At 42.7% G+C, this 24,971-nt stretch overlaps 1 protein-coding gene across 2 annotated transcripts; it reads left to right on the top strand.

The window, feature by feature from the left end:
• Nucleotides 1-71: 71 nt before the first annotated feature.
• Nucleotides 72-23,586, top strand: hip1rb (huntingtin interacting protein 1 related b). Of its 2 annotated transcripts, none has more exons than XM_004544670.5 (32): nt 72-413; nt 11,059-11,122; nt 11,762-11,904; nt 12,067-12,123; nt 12,824-12,904; nt 13,004-13,080; nt 13,279-13,340; nt 13,855-13,995; nt 14,086-14,143; nt 14,578-14,653; nt 14,807-14,989; nt 15,078-15,133; nt 15,221-15,293; nt 15,597-15,780; nt 15,884-15,972; nt 16,073-16,189; nt 16,490-16,591; nt 16,744-16,938; nt 17,800-17,947; nt 18,074-18,160; nt 18,264-18,371; nt 18,551-18,687; nt 19,520-19,630; nt 19,737-19,795; nt 19,955-19,985; nt 20,113-20,175; nt 20,302-20,402; nt 20,596-20,701; nt 21,511-21,634; nt 21,721-21,782; nt 21,999-22,241; nt 22,477-23,586. In XM_004544670.5, the coding sequence occupies exons 1-32, from the start codon at nt 321-323 to the stop codon at nt 22,483-22,485; spliced, it is 3,240 nt and encodes a 1,079-aa protein (XP_004544727.1). In that variant the 5' UTR covers nt 72-320; the 3' UTR covers nt 22,486-23,586. The 2 variants fall into 2 exon arrangements, with proteins under 2 accessions (XP_004544727.1, XP_004544728.1); XM_004544671.5 differs by lacking the exon at nt 72-413 and adding an exon at nt 4,796-4,898.
• Nucleotides 23,587-24,971: the final 1,385 nt, after the last annotated feature.

Below are 24,971 nucleotides of genomic sequence, written 5' to 3'. Positions count from 1 at the left end.
GAGGAGGACGCGCAGATGATTTCCTCCACCTTAGGGGGAGGATCCGTCCACGTAACGCGAGGCAAACTCACCGCATTTTCTCGCATTAGCGTTTCCTCCTTCAGCCGTGATGCATCGGAGTAATGAAGCGGCAGCCTGGAAATGACCGTGGCACCCCCGCTCACAGCCAGCAGTCTACATAGAAGAAGAGACCGCTGCTGAACCTCGCTTTCATTCGGACGTTTTTGGTGATTTTTTTTTTTTTTTTGCGTAAAGAGGGGGAGTGACTGTTTGTTAATAAAGCCATCATCGTAAAAAATTAAAGAAGTGAAATCTAGAGGATGAGCAGCTTAGGTCATGTACCCACACGGGTGAAATCCAAGCGGACTGAGGTCAGGCTCGGCGCGGAGAGGGATCATTTTGACAAGCAGCAGGTAAATATGCAGGAAACGACGGGTTAATGCCCGCTGTGGGACGGACGGTAAACCTGGGTTTTATTCAGGCCTTCGGTGGCTTCAGAGGATGAGTGAATATCTGTCCCCAAATTAAATGCTTAATGAGTGAATTAACTGCCCAGAAGGCGTCGCAGCTTTACCAGTGGCCACTGAAAGAGCCCACGAGGGATGCCCCCTGTGTGTGTGTGTGTGTGTGTGTGTGTGTGTGTGTGTGTGTGTGTGTGTGTGTGTGTGTGTGTCTGACTGACTGACTGTATGGCCTATACTGGAACATTAAGCCGACCATAAGTACAAACTCTTTGGCATAGCGTTGTAAATTTGGACTGTTTAAACACAATGCTGAAAGTGCTTTGCCATTGCGCACTGAAGTCATTCCATTGGTATCCCGGTATCATGCTCATCTAGTCCTTCCGGTTTGGCCACCTTTTCCCCTAGTATAGGCATCTCTCTCCCCGTTTTTTTTTCCTAAACCACCTTCACGTTTCGTTTCTTTGTTGGTTGTTGTGTTTTGTTTTTTGAAAACATGAAAAATAGACCCTTAACTTTGACAAACTATCCTAAAACATCACCTCAGTTTCTTTTGAATGTGTGCAGTGAAGAAATGAAGGCTGCCCTCATTCCTCACACAACAGGTGCTTTGTGGTTTCTGCTCCTTACTCCACTGCACTGTTCCATACATGGCGAAGAGCTAACCCGGGCACTGGTGGATTCATGTTGTGCATTCGTGTTATTGGCTAAAGCCCCGGAGACGCTATGGCTACATTTTCAGGTGGAGAACACAGATACACCAGAGCCGAAGCGAGTTGAGTAACTAAACAAACAGCTGTCCGGCCGGTCAGGCTTACAGCCCTAATTTATCTGAACTGAGTGGAGCGTTTCCTCCGCTGGGCGTGTGTTTTACTCGGTGTTTTATTTGCTTTTGACGCACGTGTAGCGAGGTGGAGCTGAGGTTCTCAGACTACTGTGGCTCAGCAAATGACAAGAAGCAGGTGTGGCTTTGCTTTCAAAACTAGGCATTGTTGTCAGACTTGTAGTTTATGTTCCTTTGTGTCAAACGATACATTGCACGTAAAATATGGGTTTCAGGGAGCTGCTCAAATTCTCAGCATAATCAGGTCTAGTCAAGGGATTTGGCACAGTGGATCATAAACTCCTAAAGCAAATACTTCAGTGGGGGGTCCTCAGAAAGAAAAGCTGCTGGATGGATTCAGAGTGTGGAGGTAGGAGGAGTCATTTCCAGGGTACTTAATATGAATAGAGGAGTGCCACAGGGATCGTGTCTAGGGCCACTGTTATTTATTTAATGTATAAACAGTCTTTGGTGGGATCATGCAGTTCAGGGCTCTTAGAATGAGTTAGTATCTCAATAAAAGTACTTAAGATTATAATTGACACTCTCTCTTTTACGCCTCACATTCAGTAACTAGTGAGAAACCTTTTACTTCACCATTAAGTCCATTCTGTTCTTTTTATTGCCTTAACCTTTGTCTTTGCTGGATTATAGTGATGGTGATATTTACATGCACATCTTCACAATGCTTACACATGCTGGTGCACGAAGATTTATTACAACTTTAAAGCTTGTCTCATATCAGAAATGAGGTATAAGCCAATGACTTTTATTGATGACTGACTTTATTGCTGCTGATGTTTATAAATTCTTTATTTTATTGTTTTTTTTCACCAGCTGTGTTTTAGTGTAGTTTTGTGTACTTCTTCCTCAGTGTGTGCTCTGCTGATTGTACTGCTGTTTGTCTTGGCTTGGCCACTCTTGTGAGAGATTTTTACTTTTAAATCTCCAGAGTTATATTTTCCTAGTGAAACAAAGGTTAAACAAATAAATAAAATACAAGCAGCAGTCGAGCTGCATTGACAACCGTACCCGGTCAAAATGCAAATGAAGTCCTGGCAGAATGAGGAATCTGGACTCCTGTCTCAAATAGTGTGCTAATTGCATACAATTTATACAGACTGTTGCTTTAAATGTTGCATAGTGTTGCTAAAATGTGTTCTCTTAATTTAATCCTGTTATATTAAAGAGGCTGCTGCATGTAGTAGGGAGAGCTGAGAGACTGAAGCTACTCTGGTGCTGCTTTTTATTATTTTTTTACTTCCACTCTCTCTCTCTTTCCTCCTGTTTTGCCTTTTCACGTCGACCTCGGTACCAAGGTGAACCGTCTCGCACAGCAGCTTGTGTGTTTTTGTGCGCACTGTACTGTTTGCACTCTGTTGCCTGAGTAAGCACCCATGAGAGGCAGAGGTAAGGGGGGGATGGGAGTAGGAAAGGGCAAATTCAGCTACTCAGTGGGAGTAGAGAGAATGAAAAGGTTTCTGGTTAACTGTTTAGCCACTTTACTCCACAGGTCACTGCATGTTATTAGAGTTTGGGTTTTTTAGGTTCTTAGTAGTTCCAGCCTTGTTGGTCTGTGCGCAAAATCTATTACAAGAAGTGACTTTGATACAGAATGTGCACATTCTTTATATTTACATAACAAGCCGTGTTTGCCTGTGACATCCTTATATTTTCACTCATAACAGGCCAGTGGTAATCCTGCTGTCATGGTTTGGTGCTGAGATGTTTGAGCCATGGTTTCATTATATTTATGTTCCACAGCTACTAATATTAATAAACGGCATGTGAGTCACGAGCTAACAGCTCAGCGAACAGCATATGTTTTGTTGCTATTTTAATGCAATAAAGATAATTCAGTTAGATATAAAACTGAGTCATGACCCAGTGATCTCCATATCTGCAGCTACTCTTCCCTTGTGTTCACTCCAAGTTCATTCATCTACACTGTCATCATACCTTTTTAATGCATGTACTTCATCCAGTCCTGTTAAAGGTAACTAAATATGAGCCTTGTTGGCTTTTTGTTTTCCTTGTAGCTGTTACTATTCATGTTTGCTCCAGCTTGTAAACTTATTGAAGGACATTGTGGTGATAGATTCATTAAAGTCGACCTTCATTCTGTTTGGGGCTCACATTCCTCAGCCTCCCCGTGGAGGTGTACAACTCTGACTCATTCCTATGGTAGGTGTTATCCAGGCCTGCCGCTTTGTCACCAATTTGCTTCATAATTCTTATAGACAGAATTTCTAGGCGCAGCTGTGGGGCTTCAGGCGGGTTCGGTGGTCTCAGTATGTCCTCTGTGCTGTTTGCAGATTATGCGGTTCTGTTGACTTCATTGACCGATGACCTACTGCTTGCATCCAGTGTGAAATGCTGGGGTTAAAGTTGGCACCTGGATTTCTGAGGTCGTGGTTCCTAGCTTTAAATGGGTGCCTTGCCCACTCCAGGTTGGAAATGAGTTTCTTCTCTAGGCAGAGGAGTTTAAGTATCTTGGAGTTGTCGTCGTGAGGAAGGAAAGAAGGATGAGGGTGACTGGTGCTGCGCTGGGTCTGTAGTGAAGAGAAAGACGAGCAACACTGTTGCTTTATCGTTTCAAGCTTCAATTATGGCCACGAGCTCTGCGTAGTGACTAAGGAGAGTGCAGATAGAAATGGTGGAAATGAGCTTCCTCTAAAGAGTGTGAGGATTTCAGACTCATTTCCTCCCTCCACATCGAATGGAGTGCTGCTCCTTACCTCATCCTCCTAAGCTCTCTCCCTACTTCCTTTAAGGCTTGTCTTCTGATTGGCTGCACCTCTGAAACTGAGGATTTGAAGAGTAGGTGGGTGGGGTTGCTTGCAGGAGGTAGCTCAAAGAGTGGCTTTGGCACCCTTGGAGACCACGTACTGATGCTGCTGTTTGGGTGGGTGATTCCATGACCGATGGTACAGTTATATTTGGTAATAACACCACCATTTATTTCCCACTTTCATGCATTAATAGTGGATTATAAACCAGATCTGAGGGATTATAATTTGGATGAAAGTCAAATGAACTTTTTTGCTTTTGGGTTGGGAGGTTGTTTTAGATATGGTGTTTCTTTTGCTCCCTGTACATCGTTTCTGTTAGGACAAAATAAGACACATGATGTGGAGTACTGTTAGGTTTATTGCCTGTGTTGATGTGGGAGAAGCAGAATGAGTCAGTCATAAAACAAGATAACAACAAAAGATGTTAATAAAACACCAAATGAAAAAGGCCATTTGATCTGAGAGGATATTTAAAATCACTGAAATCTTTGATTCTCCATTTCTATGGTTGATTTTTGACCCTGGTTTCACTTTTTGGTATGCCAGTCATGTGATTTGTTACCATTAACTCTACCTGCAGGTAACCTCAGCTAAGAGACGTGAGCTGTGTTCATGTCTGCGCTTGACCTTGTCAGCCAGAGCCTCAGCAGCACTCTGTTGAATTAAGCTGATAAGAACCAGCAATAAGTGCTCGTGCCTTGGGGCGTTGAGTCCAGTGTGAAACAGTTCTGGTGTCATTTGACTTTGTTAACTTCACGCACTCTCATCTAAACCACAATGTCCAAGCACATGGACATGCTGCTGAAAGCCAGAGACGACCAGGTAAGCTCAGACGCAAGGAGGTTGAAGGCATTAAAGCTACGTGCTTGGGGTGTGCACTGTGTAGTAATGCTAGCTGGCAGCAGACCGTATGGCAGGCCTCAGGGATTAGTCCAGGCTTTTTCTTTCTCTCACTTCTCCTCTGTGCTGGTCAGAGGGTTTAACCACATCTGAACCAGCCTCCAGGAAACGGTGCCGGCATGTTTGAAGCTCTCGGACTGAATGGCTGTGTTAGTAGAAAGTTTGGATTTCATCTGACTTTACCGTGCCATAGGCAAATGGTATCGCTGTGTAGGAGCGTTTGGTGTAGGCTGATGTGAGGCTAGATAGTGAGACCTAGTGCTGTGGGTAGAGGCTGACTAACAAGAGCTGCAGCTGATTAATAGATTAGCAGAAATTACCCGATGCTGTTTTTATTAAAGGGTTATCTGATTTTTTTTAATTTTATTTTTAAGTTTGGAGTCCAAACCGTCTCTTGTTGGAGCTTTTCAAAATAAAAATGTGCATTGTGATATTTGATCTCATTAATTTTTTGGATTTGTGCAGACCCAACAAGTAAGCAGGCAAATATTGAAAAATAAATTAACGTAACTGTTATTTGTTTGTGAATGGTTGCTAGTTTGACCCCTGTGGGCCAAACCAGCACCTGTTCCTTGCCTAAGGCATTTAAGAGTGTGTGTATACTGGTGCTAACCCGTTACAGCTTAGAAAGTGCTGCAGTAAAGATTGTGGCTGTAAATCATATAATGTACTTTTTTTTCCCCCCCAACAATATCTTTATTATTTTTTACATTTTAATGACTTGCAAACAGTCCAACATTCTAAATACTACATGAACATACACTCCTCTCAGACAGCAAAAAGAAAACAAAAGTCGTCAGATTTATCACTCCATTAAAGGCCTAAATTTGTCATTATCCCAAATCAAATGTCATTGCCCTCAGTCCTCGTCCTCCTCAGATAATACAAATCCTTCTACAAAATTCACAAATGGTCTCCACACCTTCTCAAAAACATCCAATTTCCTTTTCAGTATACATGTTATCCGCTCCAATGGCAAAGCCACCATCATTTGTTTTATCCACTGTGTGCTACTCGGTTCCCTTGTTTGTTTGTTTTTTTTTTTCCATTTTAGTGCAATTAATCTTTTTGCTTGTAACACATATAATGTACTTTTATCATTTTTTTTTTTTTAAACTGTATAAAGCATGAGCTTGTCCTGTTGGCTGTCTCGCTGTTTTCTGACAGTCAGCCTTTCTGAATGTACTATGAGAGTCTCCCTGCAGCCTCGCTGCTCAGCAGCCATCTGTTGAGGCCTCTGTGCCAGGCTCTGTGTGCCAGAGCGCGGCCCCCATCCAACCCAATCTTCTACCCCAGCTGACGGCCTTCCTCCTCCAACAAGCCCCTCATTGTCGCACAGACAGCCACACTCGCACTGTGAAAACGAGGGACTCACGGTTAATTTGCGTCAGAAGCTTGTGGGAAGGGAGGGTCTCCTGTTAAGCGCTACACCCCTTCTCTAACTCTGAACCTCAGTCTTCACCCACAGTAGCCCCTCTGTGCTCTCCTGTGTGTGACCATGCTTCTTCTGGAGCTTGTGTGCATGGATCAGCGTGGTGGCAACCTTCAGATTAAAGGAGCTTTCATAATGTTTTGTTGGATAAAGCAGAGCTGCCACTGATATGTGATTATGGTTTAAAACATAAACCTTTCTGTGGTGTGGACTTCCCCGGTCAGTGTTTTAGACAACCGGGGTCTTATCAAGGCTTTTATTTTAAGCTTCCACTGTATATTCTGGTCACATGTTTGTGTTTTTAAAAAGCTTTTCTATCAGGAGAGGTAATTTGTGATAAAAGGGAGGGTGTGATTGAGCTGCGTGTCCGATTTTTCTCTTGTACAGTGCACTCGTTCTAAAGCAGACCTCCTAAATCATACAAATGTGGTTGGATTCAACAGCTGTGATGTGATGGGGACCAGTGACAATGCTAGAATTTCAAGCTTCATACAAATACTCAGGAAAATACTTGGTACTATTTTCATGAAGACAAAACAATTAAGTAGGTTTTTAAAGTTGATTGACAGAGAGTGTGTGGTATTCAAAAAAACAAAGCAGGTTGTCCTGTGTTCGGTGACTGGGCTTAATATTTTCATTCCTGATCCAACAGACTTCACGTTGGTAATTTAGACTGCTGGTTGATGCAGTTTTAGAAAGTTTATATAGAGAAATAATTTTTGTTAAATTAACACCTTCTATTATACCATTAAGATAAGATAAGATAGAACTTTATTAATCCCTCGGGTGGGTTCCTCTGGGAAATTCGATTTCCAAAAAAAAGCACAGCAACGACCGAAGTTACAGTTACAGAATTGTTATATATACATACATACACACACACACACACACACACACACACACACACACACACACACACACAAATATAAATGAAATATACAAAGGGGATAAATAGAATAAAAAATAAAAATACAAGTGAATTGCACATTTCAAGTATTGAGTCTATTGCACTGTTGACTATTTACAAAAAGTATTGCACAAGGTATTGTACAGTGAGGTGAAGAGGCACTACAGCTTAGTTGTTCCCCCCTCCTTTGTCCTCCTGTTTCCCCTCCCTCTCCCCTCCAGAGAGGAGTTAAACAGTTTGATGGCGTGTGGGACAAAGGAGTTTTTAAGTCTGTTAGTTCTTGTCTTGGGGAGAAGCAACCTGTCACTGAACAGACTCTTCTGATTGTTTATGGCCGTGTGCAGAGGATGCCCAGCATTGTTCATAATGTCCAGCAGTTTCTTTAATGTCCTTTTCTCTGCCACTGTCACCAGAGTGTCCAGCTTCATGCCGACCACAGAGCTAGCCTTCCTGATCAGTTTCTCCAGCCTGGATGATTCCCTCTTTGCTGTGCTGCTCCCCCAGCACACCACAGCATAGAAAAGTACTCCAGCAACCACCGACTGGTAAAACATCCTCAGGAGCTTCCTGCAGATGTTAAAAGACCTCAGCCTCCTGAGGAAGTACAGTCGGCTTTGGGCTTTTTTATACAGGTGCTCTGTGTTGCATGACCAGTCCAGTTTATTGTCCACCCACAGCCCGAGGTACTTGTACTTGTTGACCACCTCCTCCCCCTCTATCTGAACCGGCAGTGGACCTTCTCTGGACCTCCCGAAGTCCACAACCAGTTCCTTAGTCTTTGAGGTGTTGAGTTGCAGGTGGTTTGTGTGACTCCATGCGACAAAGTTCCTCACCAGACTTCTGTACTCCTCTTCCTGATCATCCCAGATACACCCCATGATGGCTGTGTCGTCTGCAAACTTCTGAATATGGCATAATTCAGAGTTGTAGCAGAAGTCAGAGGTGTACAGGGTGAAGAGAAGAGGGGACAGCACAGTTCCCTGTGGTGCTCCTGTGCTGCTGACCACAGTGTCAGACGTGATGTCCTTCAGCCTGACGTACTGACGTACATTACAGACAGGACTCGTAACACTAACATGATCTTTTATTAGTTGTAGCTGCTAGCTGGTTCCGTAATGATATCAGTAAAGCTGAAGGGTAACGTTACCTTCGGCTGCTTCCTTATTTCCTCCTGGGTTAGAACAGCAGATGGATGAACATGCTTGATCTGGCAAAGATTACAGCTGCTTCCCAAAGCTTAGTTTACGGTAATGAAGTAGTCAGTTTGCAGTGTTGCAGTATTTGACTATTAAGAGCAGTTTTCAACCATTGCAAACAGGCAGTTATCCAAAAACCCAACTGCAACTTGCTTGATGTGGATGATGCTGCGTGTTGGTCGAATGCTGATTGGTTGACAAGTGGGCCAGAGCAGAGAATAGAGGGGCATGCACAGTTCACCAGGAAAAATGCAGTAAGAAAAGTACAGATAGCAGCTGCAGTGGACATTGTTGCTTTAACGCTCATTTTCACTTCATCCATGCATCTATTTTCCTCTGGTTATCCATTCAAGGGTTGCAGTGGGGCTGGAGTCGATGCAGAGCACGATGTAGGGTACACCCTGGACGGGTTGCAAATCTGTTTCAGAACTTACACATACAACCGTCCAGATCTATGGATGGTTAGAATCACCAGTAAACCTAACACCGAGCATGTTTCTAGGCTGTGGGGGAAACAAACTCAACACAGAAAGGCCTCAAACTGGACCTTGAACCCAGGACCTTCGCACCACTGTCCTGGGTTTACACTCTATGTTGTGGTCAGGCTTTTGTTTTTTCATAGGCAAGTTTATCCACTTGTTACATTACCTCATGTCCATATTAAGTTTCTGCTGTCACCATCCAGGAAGTTGCTGACATCTGTGAGTGCGTAAATTATTCTCTCAGTGATTAAATTAAAAACCTGCATTTAAAAAGTTTAAAAAAAAAAAAAAGAGAGACAGAAATGCACAGGAGGAATCGACGGTACTGAACAGGCCAATCAAGTAAACAAGATGATGTCCCTTTGCATTATATTTGTGCTCTTTTATGTTTGTCCAAATTACCTCCCAGATCTTAAATTCCTCACAGCTATTGTGTGTTTTTCCAGTTTGCTCCACTTCACTAACCTGCTGCGAGCTTGCATGTTCTGACAGAAACAAGAAGGTCTGGTTGATTGCGAAACGTCAGTGGGACACTAGTCTGGAAATTTATGTTTGTGTCCTGTCCTCCCCCCCCCATTCCTACTGTGATTCTCACATGCATATCCCACCTCTCAGCCTAAATTTAGCGATGACTGGGATCAGTGGTCCAGCGTAATTGTGCTGTCTAGACTCTGCTTTGATCACGATGCAGTCATTATGAGTGATTTCAATCTTTCATGTTCCCGAAAGGAAACGCGATGGTCAGCAGTGATTTTTATCAGAGATGTTACTTCTACATGGCTCTGCTGTACAGCATTTTCGTGCTCTACCTACAGACACATTTGTAACGTCTATTCAGATTGCAGTTTTTGTTTGTTTGTTTTTACAAAAGTTTTTCTGGAAATCATATAGTTCACAACATTGAGTTTCATCCAGGCTGGGCTTGTACCTGTTTTGTTTACATAACTTGTTCTTTTGCAAAGCCTTGACCACTGCTTTCTGTGCTGATTTCAGTAACTGGATAGCGTGGGGAAAAACGCTTTTATGTGAGTGGCAATGTGCCATGAAACAGCAGCTGGGCACACGTTGTCTCACACTGTGGGGGGGGAGGGGAAAAAGTAAACTTATGCACGCAGCTCTGTCTTTTTCTTGATTGGGCTCTCATGTTAAAGAAATTGTTTAATAGGGCTTTGATCATAATAAATGTCACTTTGAGAGAGCAAATTTATTTCCAGATGGGATTCTGAAAAATAAAATAAAATGCATAAGAATATGTTTAAATGAAGACTATTGAGAAATATTTTTATCACAAAAACTATGAAAATGATCCAGAAACCACTGTCGAGACATAGAGGTGATGATGATGGCACTGAGTGGTTGTGTGTTCTCCCTGTGATTGATTTAAAATGCGTAAATCCCCAGGAGGAGATTGATCCCCGTGTGTGTTTCCGTGTTTCCCTTCCTGCTCCTTTGTCAGCGGTGCTCGCTTTACCTGCCGAGCAGGTTGTAGATCAGCTCGCTTTGTGTCCCGTAAATCTGATGACACTCCGACTCTGACGCGCCTCATCAGCGGGGTAATGGCAGACATTATCTTTCCATGTGGGGTTGGTCTCTTCTGATCGCAGTTCCCACAGAAAAGCAGTAATAAAGTTAAGTGGTTTTGTTGTCTCACTTGGGTGGCACAGAAACATTAAACGTGGATTATCTTACTAGAGATGAGATCACACTAAAAGCGAAGGGAAAGTTCATGAGGTGCAGTCACACTGATGCACTTTTATGATGACCTTTGTCCAATTGTGAGCTAAATTTAGTTCACTGTAATCAGCGGGATGGGTTGAAATTAGTCTAATCAAAAGAGGACAGCCAGAAATCCATCAGTACATTACTGTGTACACAGTGCAGTCACTGTTCCTTTGACTCCAGTCAATGTCGTACAACTGGTTATCATTTGTTTTGCTTCCCAGTTAAGGTGCAATGCATTATGTTTGTTATGTCTATTGTAAGTCCTGCAAATGGAAGTGATGTTTGTGTGGGTGGAGAATCAAGACGTTCAGGCTCTAACAACCTCTCTCTGCTTCTCTTTCAGCTCAGCAGCATCAGCAAAGCCATCAATTCCACTGAGATACCTGTGAAAGAGAAACATGCTCGACGTATCCTCAATAATAAATCTCAGCAAAATGACTTGCACACAGGCTTGACATGGTAGTTGCCACCTCTAAACAAATTTTTTTTTTTAAAAATAGTCCTCACTTAAAATAAAAAGGGACATTGATGGAAAACGGAAGCGTTAAACGCCACCTGATTAAGCAAACACTCCAAAGAATATGAGAGAGCATGTCACTTTTATGATCTGGTCACACTTCTGGTCAAGTAGCAGGCTGGAACCCCTGAACAGCAGGAAGGTCAGGAAAAGGCTGCGATATTTCTATGATTGTTCCAGCTTTGTTTTTCATTACATGTTTTAGTCATCGTGTCGAGAGCTGAGCTCGTGTTGAGCATAACCGGCACAGACAGACTTTTTGTGGCTATCCATTAGTGAGTAATGATCCCAGATAGAGCTGATTCAGATCTATCATAAAGCTGGAAACCATGTTATTGGAAGCAAAACAAGGCCACAGAAACAGATTTTAAATATGCTGCAGGAACATGAGGGGAGAGATGCATGATGTGATCTGACTCAAGTTGAATTTTCTCATCGTTGTGTCTTTAGTGCTTACCAGAAAGAAAGAAATGGATTATAAAATGCACAGTGCTGTGATGGTTTTTGCTTCCTTAATGAAGGACAACAGGAATCATATTGGGCACTCACAGGGAGAAGGGAGCCTTCACCTTCTGGTCCTACGCTCTGGGCTTCACTTTTCCCAGCAGCTCCATCCTTTGCTGGAAGTTCTGCCATGTGCTGCACAAAATCCTGCGAGACGGGCACCGCAATGTAAGGCACCAAGTACCCTCCTGCATTTCTATTACTACCTAAAGCGCCAGACGCTGGAGTGCAATTAAGGCAAAATTTTAAAACCTGTGACTGTTTGAATATTTTGTCGTACAAATGATTCAAAGTTTGAGTTTTTACTCATTCAGCCTGTTGTCTTCACAGGTTCTACAAGACTGCACGAGACATTACAGCTCCATGGTTGAAATTGGGGAAATATGGGTGAGTCCTTGGATCTTATTATAGTTCAGAAACTAATCATAATTTTATAAAGGCAATTTTATAGAGTTTTGTTGTTGTTGTTGTTTTTTTGGGGGGGTTTTGTTTTTCCTTTTAAACTTGCTCTTCTAGTGTTGTTAAATAGTGTAGTGGTTTACACATTCACCTAACAAGGTAAAAAAAAAAACTGATTCAGTCCAGGGAGGAGAAACAAATCGTGATTTTTACTTATGGGGCATAAGTAAGAAATGCCAAATTAATGCAGGCAGAGTGACCCGCTGTGGCAAGCCCTTGTGCTGAGAGCATCTAAAAATTGCTCTGTCTGGTAGAAATGATGCCACCTGAAATCTGCTTTTGAACAGTTTGACACCCTGAAGCTCTTTCATCATTAAACAGCCATCGCTTGTTTCACTTTCGCTTTCTTCTGTACCAGCGTCCACCATTTTAGCCAGCTGGTCATCGCTACAGGTGGCTAATTTCCTTAGTTCCTTCTTACATAATTTAGGGATTAATAAAGTGAAACAAAAGCACTGGCCTCTCTCTGTTGTTGGTTGAGCCTTTGTTTCCCAGTCAAATCCAGAAATGAATATTTTTTTAGCTGCTACATTGTTCAGTCAACATTTGGCTCTTTTAATGATGAATTAACTCGAAAATGCCTCTTGCCCATTTAACCCATGCTCTTCTCACTCCTTGGGGTTTTCAGGGCAACCTCCATGACAGATACGGACAGCTGGTGACTCTCTACTCGAAGCTGCTCTGCACAAAACTGAAGTTTCATACGAAGGTAAATGCACCGTCACTCATGTTTTACATGCACTTTATGTGAATGGATAATTCAACCACATTTGCATTACAAATCTCATGAAGCTGCACCTCATTGTAGCATGGCGATATCCCAGCAAACCTGGAGATCACAGATGAAGAGCTGGAGCGCGCTGCAGGAACAGACATTAATAATGTGTGAGTTTCATAATATTTAATGGAGCTTTAAGTGCCTGTGTAGCCTTAAATCCCTGTCTTCCTCAGTCTTATACTGCTGTCAGCTGCATTTGTTAATAAAATAAACAGACAGGCCCAGTTGCTGTGTCATTTCGCAGGGTCATAGTTTGAGTGCGTGTCCTTCTCAGTCTAACAAAGGTATCAACTTCTCTCCTGCAGCTTCCAGCTCTCTGTGGAAGTGTTTGATTACATGGACGCAGAGCTGCGGCTGGCCGAGACAGGTGAAAACAAAAACTCATCCCACCTTTCCTCCCCTCTGTCCTTCCAAGGAGGCGTAACCTGAGTCGAGGTTGAGAGCTGCTGCCTGCTGACATTATCTATTAATGCACAAAAGCTAAGAGCCTTTCAAAACAGGACTGTCAGCAGCTCTCAGTCTATCTGTTTTCACAGACTGCAGTTTGTTTTCTTCATGAAGTGGCTTCAGTTACTCTTGGCTCAGTTTTGACTCGTCATTGTTTTTTTTGTTTTTTTTCTTTTGTTTTTTACTTGTGAGGAAATGCTTGCAATTAGAAGACATTAAGCAACTTCCTCCAGTTTAGCAGTAATGCTATGATCCTCCCAGTCCCTGCAGGGCGGAGGTCCAGCAACACGTATCAGACTGTAAACAGAATTTTGCAATGTGGTTGTCATATCAAGAAAAATATTCAACTCAGAAATTTTCAAAATAAAATGCAGCCAACTAATTAAGTAGCAAATGCTCTCTCTCTTTTTTTTTTTTCTTTTTTTTCCTTTCAGTGCTCCGACAGCTTAACTCGTCCCTCGCCATGACGACTCTCACATCAAGCCAGTGTCGCCTGGCTCCGCTGATCCAGGTCATCCAGGACTGCAGTCACCTCTACCACTTTGCCGTCAAGTTGCTGTTCAAGCTGCACGCCTGTAAAGATGATTATTATTCATTAATCAAATGTCATTTAATGTTCTGTGACTTTAATGATTTAAATGCTTGGACCATTTCATCAATTTTAGGTCTCCCTGCTGATACTTTGCAAGGACATCGTGATCGTTTCCACGACCAGTTCCACAAGTAGGTGGCTATGAGTAAAGAAGGGTGACTGCATTAAAAGTTTTTAATACCTGTGGAAGCTTTGCAACTTAATCTTGCCGCTCCCAGTCCCCGCAGCTCTTGGAACTAATGCAAATGCATCCCTCCCCCCCCCCCCCCCCCCCCCCCCCCGCCCTTTGTTGTGTCAGGTGGTGACACAAATGCATTTATGTTATGTTCAGTAGCCATAAGGTTCAGAGGGAGCTCCGGGGTTTATTCGTCACTCATTGTCACAGTCGAGTAACAAAGTCACAAAATCAAATCTATTTATAAAGCACAAAGTGATCGAATGTAAGAAGAGAATGGAGCCTGCAGAGTATGTGTAGCACATGTCTAAGTTTGTCTTTGTGCTACATTATTGTGCATAAATATGAGGTGAATATTAAAGTTAAGCTTGTTTTTCTTTTGTCCTCCAGGCTTAAGAACTTCTTCAATAGAGCCAAAGAGATGATCTACTTCAAGAGACTCATCCAGATCCCCAAGCTGCCTGAAGTAAGAACACAGGGGGAAGAAGGGAGGCAGGATGATGATAGTGACCGCCTCCATTTTGGGGCGTCAACATCTTTATCACAGACCCCCTACTGACATCTGCGGTCTGAAATTTGCAGAAATCTGTACATAAAATTTAATGTCTTCTCTTCTTAGTCCCCGCCTAACTTCCTGCATGCAGCCTCACTGGCGAAACACGTGAAGCCAGTGGTGGTCATCCCCAATGAGGATGAACCGGAGATGCAGGATGACGACGATGACGAGCCGGAGCCGCTCATCGAGGTCGACAACGTCACGACCTCCAGCGTCACGACCTCCAGCGTACAGGCTCAGCCGCAGGTACGGCATGCTACACCCACTCAAGTACTCAGGTGTTACCATACTGCTGTGTGAGCTGTCTGTTACATTTACTGATTCCCGCTTTCAGCAAGTGGACATATTTGATCAAACCTTCGGACCTCCAAATGGAGGCTTTGACGACAGGTGAGCTAGCCTGTTTTTAACTGCGAGCCTTCATTGTTTCAATGGTGTCGGGAGTTTCTTTGAATGGGACTCTTTTCTCTCCGGCAGGGACCTCCAGATTGAGACCCTTAAGCGGGAACTCGAGCTGTTGAGAGCAGAGCTGGAGAGGGTGAAAGCCGAGGTAAGAGCTGTTGAGAGTGAATGGCCTGTTGCATGGACTTAGACAGTTTCGTGTGTGTGTGTGTGTGTGTGTGTGTCTGCATTTGACAGTGCAGGGCTTGGTTAGCTCCGTGCAAAAGAATCTGGGTCATGTGTTGGGAGGATGTGAATACTTCTGACATGTAGAATGTGGCAAGTAGCTTCTGAATGAGATGACTGACATTGCAGACACAACTTCAGCTTTCATGCAAAATGTCTGGAAGAGGAGATTAGCTGGCCCAAACTTTTTATATAAACATGCTCATGTCTCTTTTTCCTCCTGTAGGCTCAGCGTTACATCACGCAGCTCAAATCCCAGATCAACAGTTTGGAGGCAGAGCTGGAAGAACAGCGTGCGCAGAAACAACGAGCCCTTGTGGAAAATGAACAGCTGCGCATGGAGCTCGAAGCGACCCGCCGCCGCAACACTGAACACGAGAGCTTACAGACCACCTTCATTGAGGCTGAAAGTAAGAGTCACAGTTAATACTCTTACAGACTTACAGACTGTTATCATCAACGAAAATGTAAAAAATAAATAAAAAATCTTTCTCCTTGGTCTTGTCTGTGCAGAAAGGGCACAAGCCACTGAACAGCGGTACAATAAGCTGAAGGAGAAGCACACAGAGCTGGTGAGCAGCCATGCTGAGCTGCTTCGGAAGGTATACACAGACCGCAGACCAGTCCAGAGGTGTTGGCTTTAAATTAGATGTCAGCATCTGGCTGTGGGTTGTAACATCAAGTGTGTTAATGTGCTGACAGAGTGCAGACACTGTGAAGATGCTGTCAGTAACCCAGCAGACCCAGGAGGAAGTAGAGAGAACCAAACAGCAGCTGACCTTCGAGATGGATCGAATAAAGCAGGAATCTGACATGAAGGTTGATGGAGTTTTTGCTCTTTTCCCCATAAAGATGACCTCCCATGTTGAGGAGTTTTAACACCTCAGTATATATATCAATAAAGATGTGGTTAGATGACCCTTAGAATCGGTTCTGTTTTTTTGGGGGCGAGCCCCAGTAAGTCGTACAGGCAGAAATAACCTTCACTAACTTCTAATGCACGGTCATTCTGTTCTGGAAGCAGGCCTAAAATGAAATCTCCCCCAGTGCAGAAAAGAGACACAAAGGTTGGTCCAAGTTACGTGTATAGAAGATTAATGCTGTTTTCCATCACTGTAGATGGAAGAGCAGAGGTTTGAGGTGGAGAGGGTGAAAAGAGAGCTGGAGGAGAAGATGGCAGAAGTGACCCGTATCAAGGCGACCCTGCAGAGCAGCGAGAAGGTGAGCATGGGGTAACCTTCATGGCGTCTAGCTAACTCATCTCGATTTAGTCGTCAGTTTAGGCGTGCTGCACGTTACCGCCTGGACTTTTCCTCCGACATTTGCAGCCATCTGCCTGTCCAGGCTCCGCTCACTGCTCTCTCTTTTGCCAGACGTCGGAGCAAATTAACAGCTCGATGACAGCTCTGCAGACGGAGAAGGAGCGTCTGATGCGGTCTGTGAGCGAGAAGGAGGCTGAGCTGTCATCACTGCGGCAGACTGCGCAGCTGCAGCAGTCGTCGCTTCAGCAGGAGCGAGATAAGACCAGCAGGGAGCTGGGAGAGCTGCAGGGAAAACTGAAGGAGAAGGTCAGTCAGGACACAAGAGCCAAGCTCAGCGGTCTCTGCAGAGTGCTATTTTAAACCTGTTTGCCAAAGCAACCCGGATCATAAATAAATGTCCCAGAAATGCAGCAGTCAGTCCATTGTATTTGTACTATATGGTTACATTTACACCTGCACACCTGGAGATCTGAGGTTTCCAAATACCCTTTGTTTTCTATACAGTTACAAATTTTTAACACATCATGCCTTATAAGCTGTTGGATAAAAGTTTGACCATCTAATTATCTCATTCTACCGCAGTAAAGGTTTTTGCTTTTTCCCTATTACTGCTGCAACAGTGGCAACCACATTAAAGCAGCAATGCGACAGACTAAATTCACCTAGCAATAGCCAGAAACCTCCAACAACCACTCCTCAGACAGTTTGGGAACATTTATTTTTCCATTGTGAGCAGAGATTGCCACCTGGTCTCTAGTCCTTAGATGTAACAAGAGTATGAATATCACAAAAACGTTCTTACTTCAAAGTCTCTAAAATCTAAGCAAAAGTATGTTGACAGGCGAGCTATAGGCTGATGCTCAGAAGATAAATTACAGCAGAGAGACAATAATTGGACCAGACATAGTGAGTAAAGTAAATGTGCGATAAAGTCAACACAAAGTTAAAGCAATGAAAAAGATGCTAAACTAAATGTGAATATAAAGAAATCCTGATGTAATAAAGATGACATCTGCTGCCTTTTTGAACTATTTTTGAAAGTAACTAAAACACTGTGGCTGTACACAGACATTTACATCTAGCTCTCCAACAGCATGCTTTGTATATATTTGTATATTTTAATAGTGCCATAAACCTGTATGTAAACCTGTGTGTGTATAAATGTAGACAAGTCAGGAGGAGAAGATGAAGCAGAAGCTTCTGGAGGAGCAGTTTGCCCTGCTGCAGGGAACTATAACAGAAGCTGAGACCATCATCCAAGATGCTATTGCCAAGCTGGATGATCCCCTCCATATACGCTGCACCAGCTCTCCAGGTTCGATTCCTGTGCTCAAAAATTTAAATGGCAGAGCGTGTCCCTAGCTTGCTGACCACATGCATAAATATTGATGTCTGTTGCAGAGATTGAGCGGCCTCTAATCTTTTGCTGTCCTCCAAACAGATTACCTCATAAGTCGGGCGGAGGCTGCACTTGGCTCCATCGACAAAGTGAAAAAGGGCCATGCAGATTATCTGAGAAACATGAGCGGTGAGTTCTCTCCGCTTCGGCTCGGTCCCGCTGACCTCGTGGCTGCTCGGTAATCCTCGTTGATATGGCCTGCTGCCCTCTCACTGTCTGATCTTGTAACCAGATGCTGGCACGCTGCTGAGATCTCTGACCCAGTTCTCTCACTTGACCGCGGACACAATTGTTAACGGCAGCGCTACTGCACACATGGCACCCACTGACCATGCCGACAGTAAGGAATATTTTCTTGGCTATTTTCTTAACTTTGTACTTTAAAAAAAAATGTGTTTATTGTCCACACCATATGCTGATATGCAAGCCTTTAGTCTTTAAGTACATGTTAGAATTTAGTTACTCGGTGCATAAATGATGCAGAAGTATGACTGATGATTAATCTTCGACGCCCCGCAGAACTGACGGAGAACTGCCGAAGCTGTGGCACTCAGAGTCTGCTGTTCTTGGGGGAGATGAAGTCCAAGGCCACGCTACAGAAGGCAGACCCAGCCACCATTCGCATAATCATACAGAAGATCCTACACCTGGGTCAGGTGAGGGAAAACATATATTTAATGGGAAGCATGTACTCCAAAGCATTCAGGAACTATTTAACTGAGCCTGAAGAGCCTTTTGGTTCACCATCTGAGATATGAACAGCATGTGAAGCTGCCATACTGGGGAAGCTGCTTGTGGGCAAAACTGCGGACATTTAGAAAAATATTACTGCATTTTATAATAAATATAAATGTAATTATATTCTATGCCAAAAACTCTAAATGTAATTCTTATTACATTTAGAAAAATATTACTCCTAATATTGTACATCATGTCAGTCTGCTATCATACCGCATCATTCCTATAAGCCAGAGGATGAGGCCACTTTACAATGTTTACACTGTTAAATGTTAAATGATCCATCTTCATGTTTGAGGTTAAAAACAGGAAGTGGTAAGGATGTAGGTCAGCAATCAGAGTTGAAAGGCAGCGTGAATGTAGAAAACTCAGGTGGATTACTGACACATGAACTATTTAACAATCTAAAAAACAGACTTCCACAAGAATGTCAACCAGCCTGCTCCTCAATCTGAAAGATTTTAAACATTTTTTTGATTATTTAAGTCCAGTCTGCAGTATAATCATATAATACATAATACTTTGGGGGGTTTATTTAGACGTGGTAATCCTTTCAGTTTTCACCTGGCTTCTTTGGAAACAGGAGCCTTAAAGAGTCAGTTATTGAATTATACTCCTTATTAGCAATGTAACCAACCATACACCACTGAGCTCTACTTCAGGCTCCAGTTTTTACCTGTGTAGGTTTAAACAAAATATTATTTCTGGTCTTATTGACTTTTCCCAAACACTTCCGCTTGTACCATCCAGGAGCTGCGGCCAAAGGGCTTGGACGTTCGTCAGGAGGAGCTGGGAGACCTGGTCGACAAGGAGATGGCTGCAACATCTGCAGCTATTGAGGAGGCAGTCCGCAGGATCGACGTAAGTACTCTAACTTGAAGATGTTAATGTTATCTGTGAAGAACAGACTTGTACTCTGCAGTGTATTAATTTTAAGAGATTACCTTTTTTTCCCCTGTACATTTAGGAAATGATGAGTCAGGCACGAAAAGACACCACAGGAGTTAAACTGGAAGTCAATGAAAGGTTTGTTTATCCTGTTCTTGTTTTTTTGTTTTTTTCTTCATTAAACACAATCTTATAAGAAGATTTCTTCAGATCATATTTTTATTCTTATTAGTATCACCATGTTTATTAAAGACCAAAGCAATTTAACTCTCTGTACCTCCCACCCCGCACTTACAGGATCCTCTTCAGCTGCACAGACCTGATGAAGGTACTGTACTTTAATTTCTTTCATTAGCATATGTACTACACTTCTGTTTTTTGAATAATCCAGTCAACTAAACCTTTAGCTTTCTTTAGTCTTATTCTGTGCTTTTATCCTCCTCCATCTCCCCCAGGCCATCCGCATGCTGGTCATAGCATCCACCGACTTGCAGAAGGAGATTGTCGAGGGTGGGCGGGTGAGTCACACTGTTCTCGCTTTGAATCCAAAAGTGGCAGCTTGTTTTGTGTTTCTGAAATCAGAGTGGGCCGCTCTGTTCCATTCAGAAATATCGGCTAACTGTGCTGGTGTTTTTCTTGTAAAGGGCGCAGCCACCATTAGGGAGTTCTATGCCAAAAACTCTCGCTGGACAGAGGGACTCATTTCTGCTGCCAAGGCGGTGGGATGGGGAGCCACGGAGATGGTGTAAGTTCTCATTGAATTTCTTTGCATCTGAAATGAATGATGATTCTTATTTGAAGCTAGTGGTCTGCACCATTTGAGCAACAGGAACTGCATCCACAGCTGTTCTGAGTATCCATTTACGACCTTTTAACAGGAAGTGTAGCCTGTCATAGGCTGAAGCATTAATGTCGTGTGTTTGCCCGATTTCTCACAGAGAGTCTGCTGATAAGGTGGTTCTGCACACGGGAAAATATGAGGAGTTGATCGTCTGCTCTCATGAGATTGCTGCAAGCACGGCGCAGCTGGTGGCGGCTTCAAAGGTAAGATGTACACACAAAGGTTAAAGATTTTCTATTAGGGCCCCGGTTTAGCTAAGCCATGTGGCATATGATCGCCTGTTCATCCTACTAAGAGTGGCCAGCCCAGGCTCGAATCTGACCCGCGGCCCTTTGCCGCATGTCTTCCCCTCTCGCTCTCTCCCTCTGCTTTTCTGACAGTCTCTACTGACCTTATGAAATGAAGCCAAAAAAGCCCCCAAAATTATTAAAAAATGTTACATTAATAATATTACTGCATAAAACTGAATTTAGACTAGACTTTACTTCCTGTTTATTCCTTCGGCGGCTTTAGAGGGCCTTATTGACTTTAAATGAAGGACCACACATTGAACAGTTGCTAGAACTGGGGCTAATTTACGTTAAACATAATGAATCTGGCAGATTATTTTATTGCAGGCCTGGGTTCTTCTTTCTAAAATCAAAAAGTTCCTCTCAGGAGATGTAGCAGCACCTCCTACAGGTGTTGGAAAGGTGGGCCCTGTGGGCTAAGGGTGGACCATAGTGCCCTACCCCAGGCCTGACTCCAGCATGGGGAAATGGTAAAAGTAAACCTGTCCTGGGCGGGAAGTTAATTTTATTTATTTTTAGTAATGGAAAGATTGCGCATCTCAGCTGGTTTGGGAACACCGTGGTGTCCCTCTCGAGAAGCTGTTGGAGGTGGCAGGTGTAGATGGCACAACCTGCACCCTGATAAGTGTTAGAAAATGGATGGATTAAAAATACTGACTTTTGTGGCTTTAGAGTTTGAATAGTGTAATCTTGTCTCATACCACACTCTCCGGTGCTCTCAGGTTAAGGCAGATCGCCACAGCAAGAAGCTGACAAAACTCCAGCACGCTTCTCGCCACGTGAACGAAATGGCAGCTAACGTGGTGGCCTCGACAAAGACGGGCCAGGAGCACCTGGAGGACAAAGGTGAGTGGAGTCTGATGTGTGCAACCGACCGTCATGAACTCTGATGAGCATCTAATATGGCTCTTTCACCCACCTTTTATTTGCAGATACAATGGACTTCTCTGGGTTGTCGCTAATTAAGCTGAAAAAAGAAGAAATGGAGTCACAGGTTAGTCATGGGGCATACTGAAGCATGCCTGCCTGATATTTACTGTGAGGCTGTGGAAATCTCACATTCAACACATTTCTGTGAATTGTTCATATCGAGTTTAGTGAGATTCAATCTGTATTTTGCTGTACAGCTTATGTAATTCTGCTGGTCTAATGTGGTGGATGCAGGAACAAATACCTCACTTAATTTTTTTTCCCCCCCCCCTCTCCTCAGGTGAAAGTGTTAGAATTGGAGAGCATGCTAGACAATGAGCGTCTGCGCTTGGGCGAGCTCAGGAAGAAGCACTACGAGATAGCCGGAGTTCCTCTGGACCAGCTTGCCGAGGGGAACGGTGAAACCTCCTCGCTGGTCAATCCTGTCACCATGTCACCAAAACCCTTAAAGCCCAGTCTCATGAAGAAACCTCCGCTGGCCCAGAAACCCAACATCCCACCCAAAAATCAATTTGCATACAGTGTGAGTTTTAATTTCTTTTTTCTTTTTTTTGCAGATCATTGCTCTCAGTAGGAATGTGTCTGATCGGTATATTATCTGATGTACATCAGCTTTTTCAGGAAAAAAAATCTAATTGAATGTAGTGGGCTCAAAATCTCACTCATCAAATGTGATCCACTTGGTGTTGCTGGATTTAGAAAATGAAAATGTGGCTTTTTTCTGAATATCAACTTTTTTTTTTCCCTCTTTGGTGCAGTTTAAATAAATGCCTGAGCAGAAGAATGAGAAGCACTAACAGGATGGTTGGACTGAAGAGGAGGAAGACAGCCTTTTTGTGAACCTGCACTTCCTTTAAGTTGCATGCTGACAATCCTCTAATCCTGCTTCTATTGTCTCTGTGTCCTGCTTTTATTTGTCTTTCCTTTTTTTGCCAAAATGGACCAGAAGCCTGATGTTTGATGCTTGATGTCTGTTGGTTTTTTTTATTATTATTTTATTTTCATGTTATTGTTAGGCATCGAGAACAAAAGGTAAATAATAAAGTTTTGGTTGTATTTGAAGTATTTTTTTTCTTCTCTATATAATTTTAAACCATTAAACACTACTCCTGCTTTTTAAAATGCAAACCTCATCACTGACCCCAAATCGACAGCATATCTTGAACTTGTAGGATTGTTAGATTTGATCATCTTCTTTTCTGTTTTGGGGTTATTTTTTTTTTCGCTGTTTTGGATGTTTGTCACAGAGCACATCAGTTTTCTCAGCGTACACTGTATGATATTTGTGGTGTGGTGGGTTTTAACGAAAACTGGGGGAATCGCTTGCATCCACGTTTCACAAATTTAACATACCTCCAAGCTTCGCCTTGACGATGGATGCCATTCATGTCCTGTGTAAAACTGCTTTCTTTCTCAAGAATACAAGATTTGTCTCAGAGGCCTTGAATAGTGATGTACCAGTGCACTGAATGATACCTGTAGAGACATACAGTCTGTATAGGAGTGTGCAAAGTATTTATAGCTACACTCATCTCTTTAAATACCCCTTTACTAGCAGAGAACCTGGATATTATGTCAAATAGATGCTGTAGTGCTTGCACACACATACTGGCTGTAGGTGTCCTTAATTATCAAATGCTTCTTTCAGGCTGAATATGCAGATTTAGGTTTTAGTAGTTGTATGATATCAAGGTGTTGAAGTCCTTGCTGCCTCTGGGAGCCTTTTCTTATAGGGTCTTACAGGTTCTGTTATTTCCTCTGTATGAAATGTCTTTATAAGCTCAGATCTATTAATATATTTTAGTAAAGATACTGGTGGGTTTTTTTTCCTTGTAACATGAATTGAACAATAAATGTTTAAATTTTAATGTGGCATTGTGTTCATTCCTCTTCTCAGATTACGGATGATTTTAAGGAGATTTCATCAGTAACCTTTTCATATCTGATTGTTGATTATAACTATTTTTGTCACGCTGGTAATATTAACAACAGCTGAAGTTTAAAACCAATAACAAAGATTTGACATGCTAGTAAATATTGGGGACCAGGAGCTTTCAGTCTTTCTTTACTGCAGTCGTACAGATGAACACAGACCACACATGCAGCAGGCATTAGTTTATGGTTATAAATTGTGAGCTGGTGCAAATCTAGAGCGGCAGATGGCATATTACAAATACAGTTAGGTCCATAATTTGATTGATTTAAATACACTATAAGAATGACTGAACTCCAGACTTTCAGCTTTAATACAAGGTTTACTGATTTTTAGAGGCTCTAACAAATATGGATCATTTTTAATACTTGGATTAAAATCATTCGCAGTTGGTGACCGAAGTGTGGAACCCATACACGTCAACGTCATCAAATCCTGTGTTCCCTATGCTCTGCTAGGCCATAACTGCAGACGCCTTCAGCTACTGCTTGTGGGTCTCTCTTTGCCCTCAGTTTTGTTTGTAATAACTGAAAAGCTGGTCTGTCAGGTGATTTCTTTCCCTTCACAAAAAATTTGGTTCCTTTATCAGTATGGATTGGGCCATGTCATATCTACTTGCATTTTCCAGTGCTGTCTGATCAGTTTTCAATATTTGGCTGAATCAGAGCGGAGTGTACACCTCTGTACCCTTAAGAATGCATCCTGCTGCTTCTATCAGCAGTCACATCGATAGCAACCACTAGTGACCCACTTCCACTGGCAGTCACACATGCCCATGCCATAACGTTGTGTGGGGAAAATCCCAGCAGGTTCTGATATACTCAGACCAGCCTCTCTGCCACCAACAACCATGCCACGTTTAAAATCACTTAAACCACCTTTCTTCCTCATTCTGATGGTCAATTTAAACCTCAGAAGGTCTACATGAGTAAAAATGAATTACTGCCCTGTCAGTGGCTATGTAATGGTTAATGTATCTGTGTAATTCAAACATCTTACTTTCCATTGAATAAAGATACATAAAACAAACAAACAGTAGGCTACATTCAGCATGCCCGGCTTAATGCTGAATAATGGACATTTGTAACGATGTCAATACGCATGAGCTTGAAACCACAAAGAAGAGGTTCAAAAGAACATTTCTAACTAGAACCGTTTTAATTGCAGCCTTTTGTGCATTTTATATATATGAATTTTGCAAAACTTACCTGGAAATTTACAATAATAATAATAATATTAATAAACGCTTTCAAATTATTAATGACTAATTCAGACAATTAAAAAATAACACTGAACATATGAACCATGCATTGTTACCAC

Source organism: Maylandia zebra, linkage group LG12 (assembly GCF_041146795.1).
Source record: "Maylandia zebra isolate NMK-2024a linkage group LG12, Mzebra_GT3a, whole genome shotgun sequence".
Classification (NCBI taxonomy): domain Eukaryota; kingdom Metazoa; phylum Chordata; class Actinopteri; order Cichliformes; family Cichlidae; genus Maylandia; species Maylandia zebra.
Note: the sequence above shows the minus strand (reverse complement) of the source record. Positions and strands in the feature narration are given on the sequence as shown.

Bases quoted from the DNA above. Each gene is read 5' to 3' on its own strand.
- hip1rb (XM_004544670.5), top strand. From the start codon at position 321: ATGAGCAGCTTAGGTCATGTACCCACACGGGTGAAATCCAAGCGGACT. The intron at 13,341-13,854 runs GTGAAAACAAAA...TTTTCCTTTCAG, and splicing joins GCTGCGGCTGGCCGAGACAG to TGCTCCGACAGCTTAACTCG. The intron at 19,986-20,112 runs GTACTGTACTTT...CATCTCCCCCAG, and splicing joins GCTGCACAGACCTGATGAAG to GCCATCCGCATGCTGGTCAT.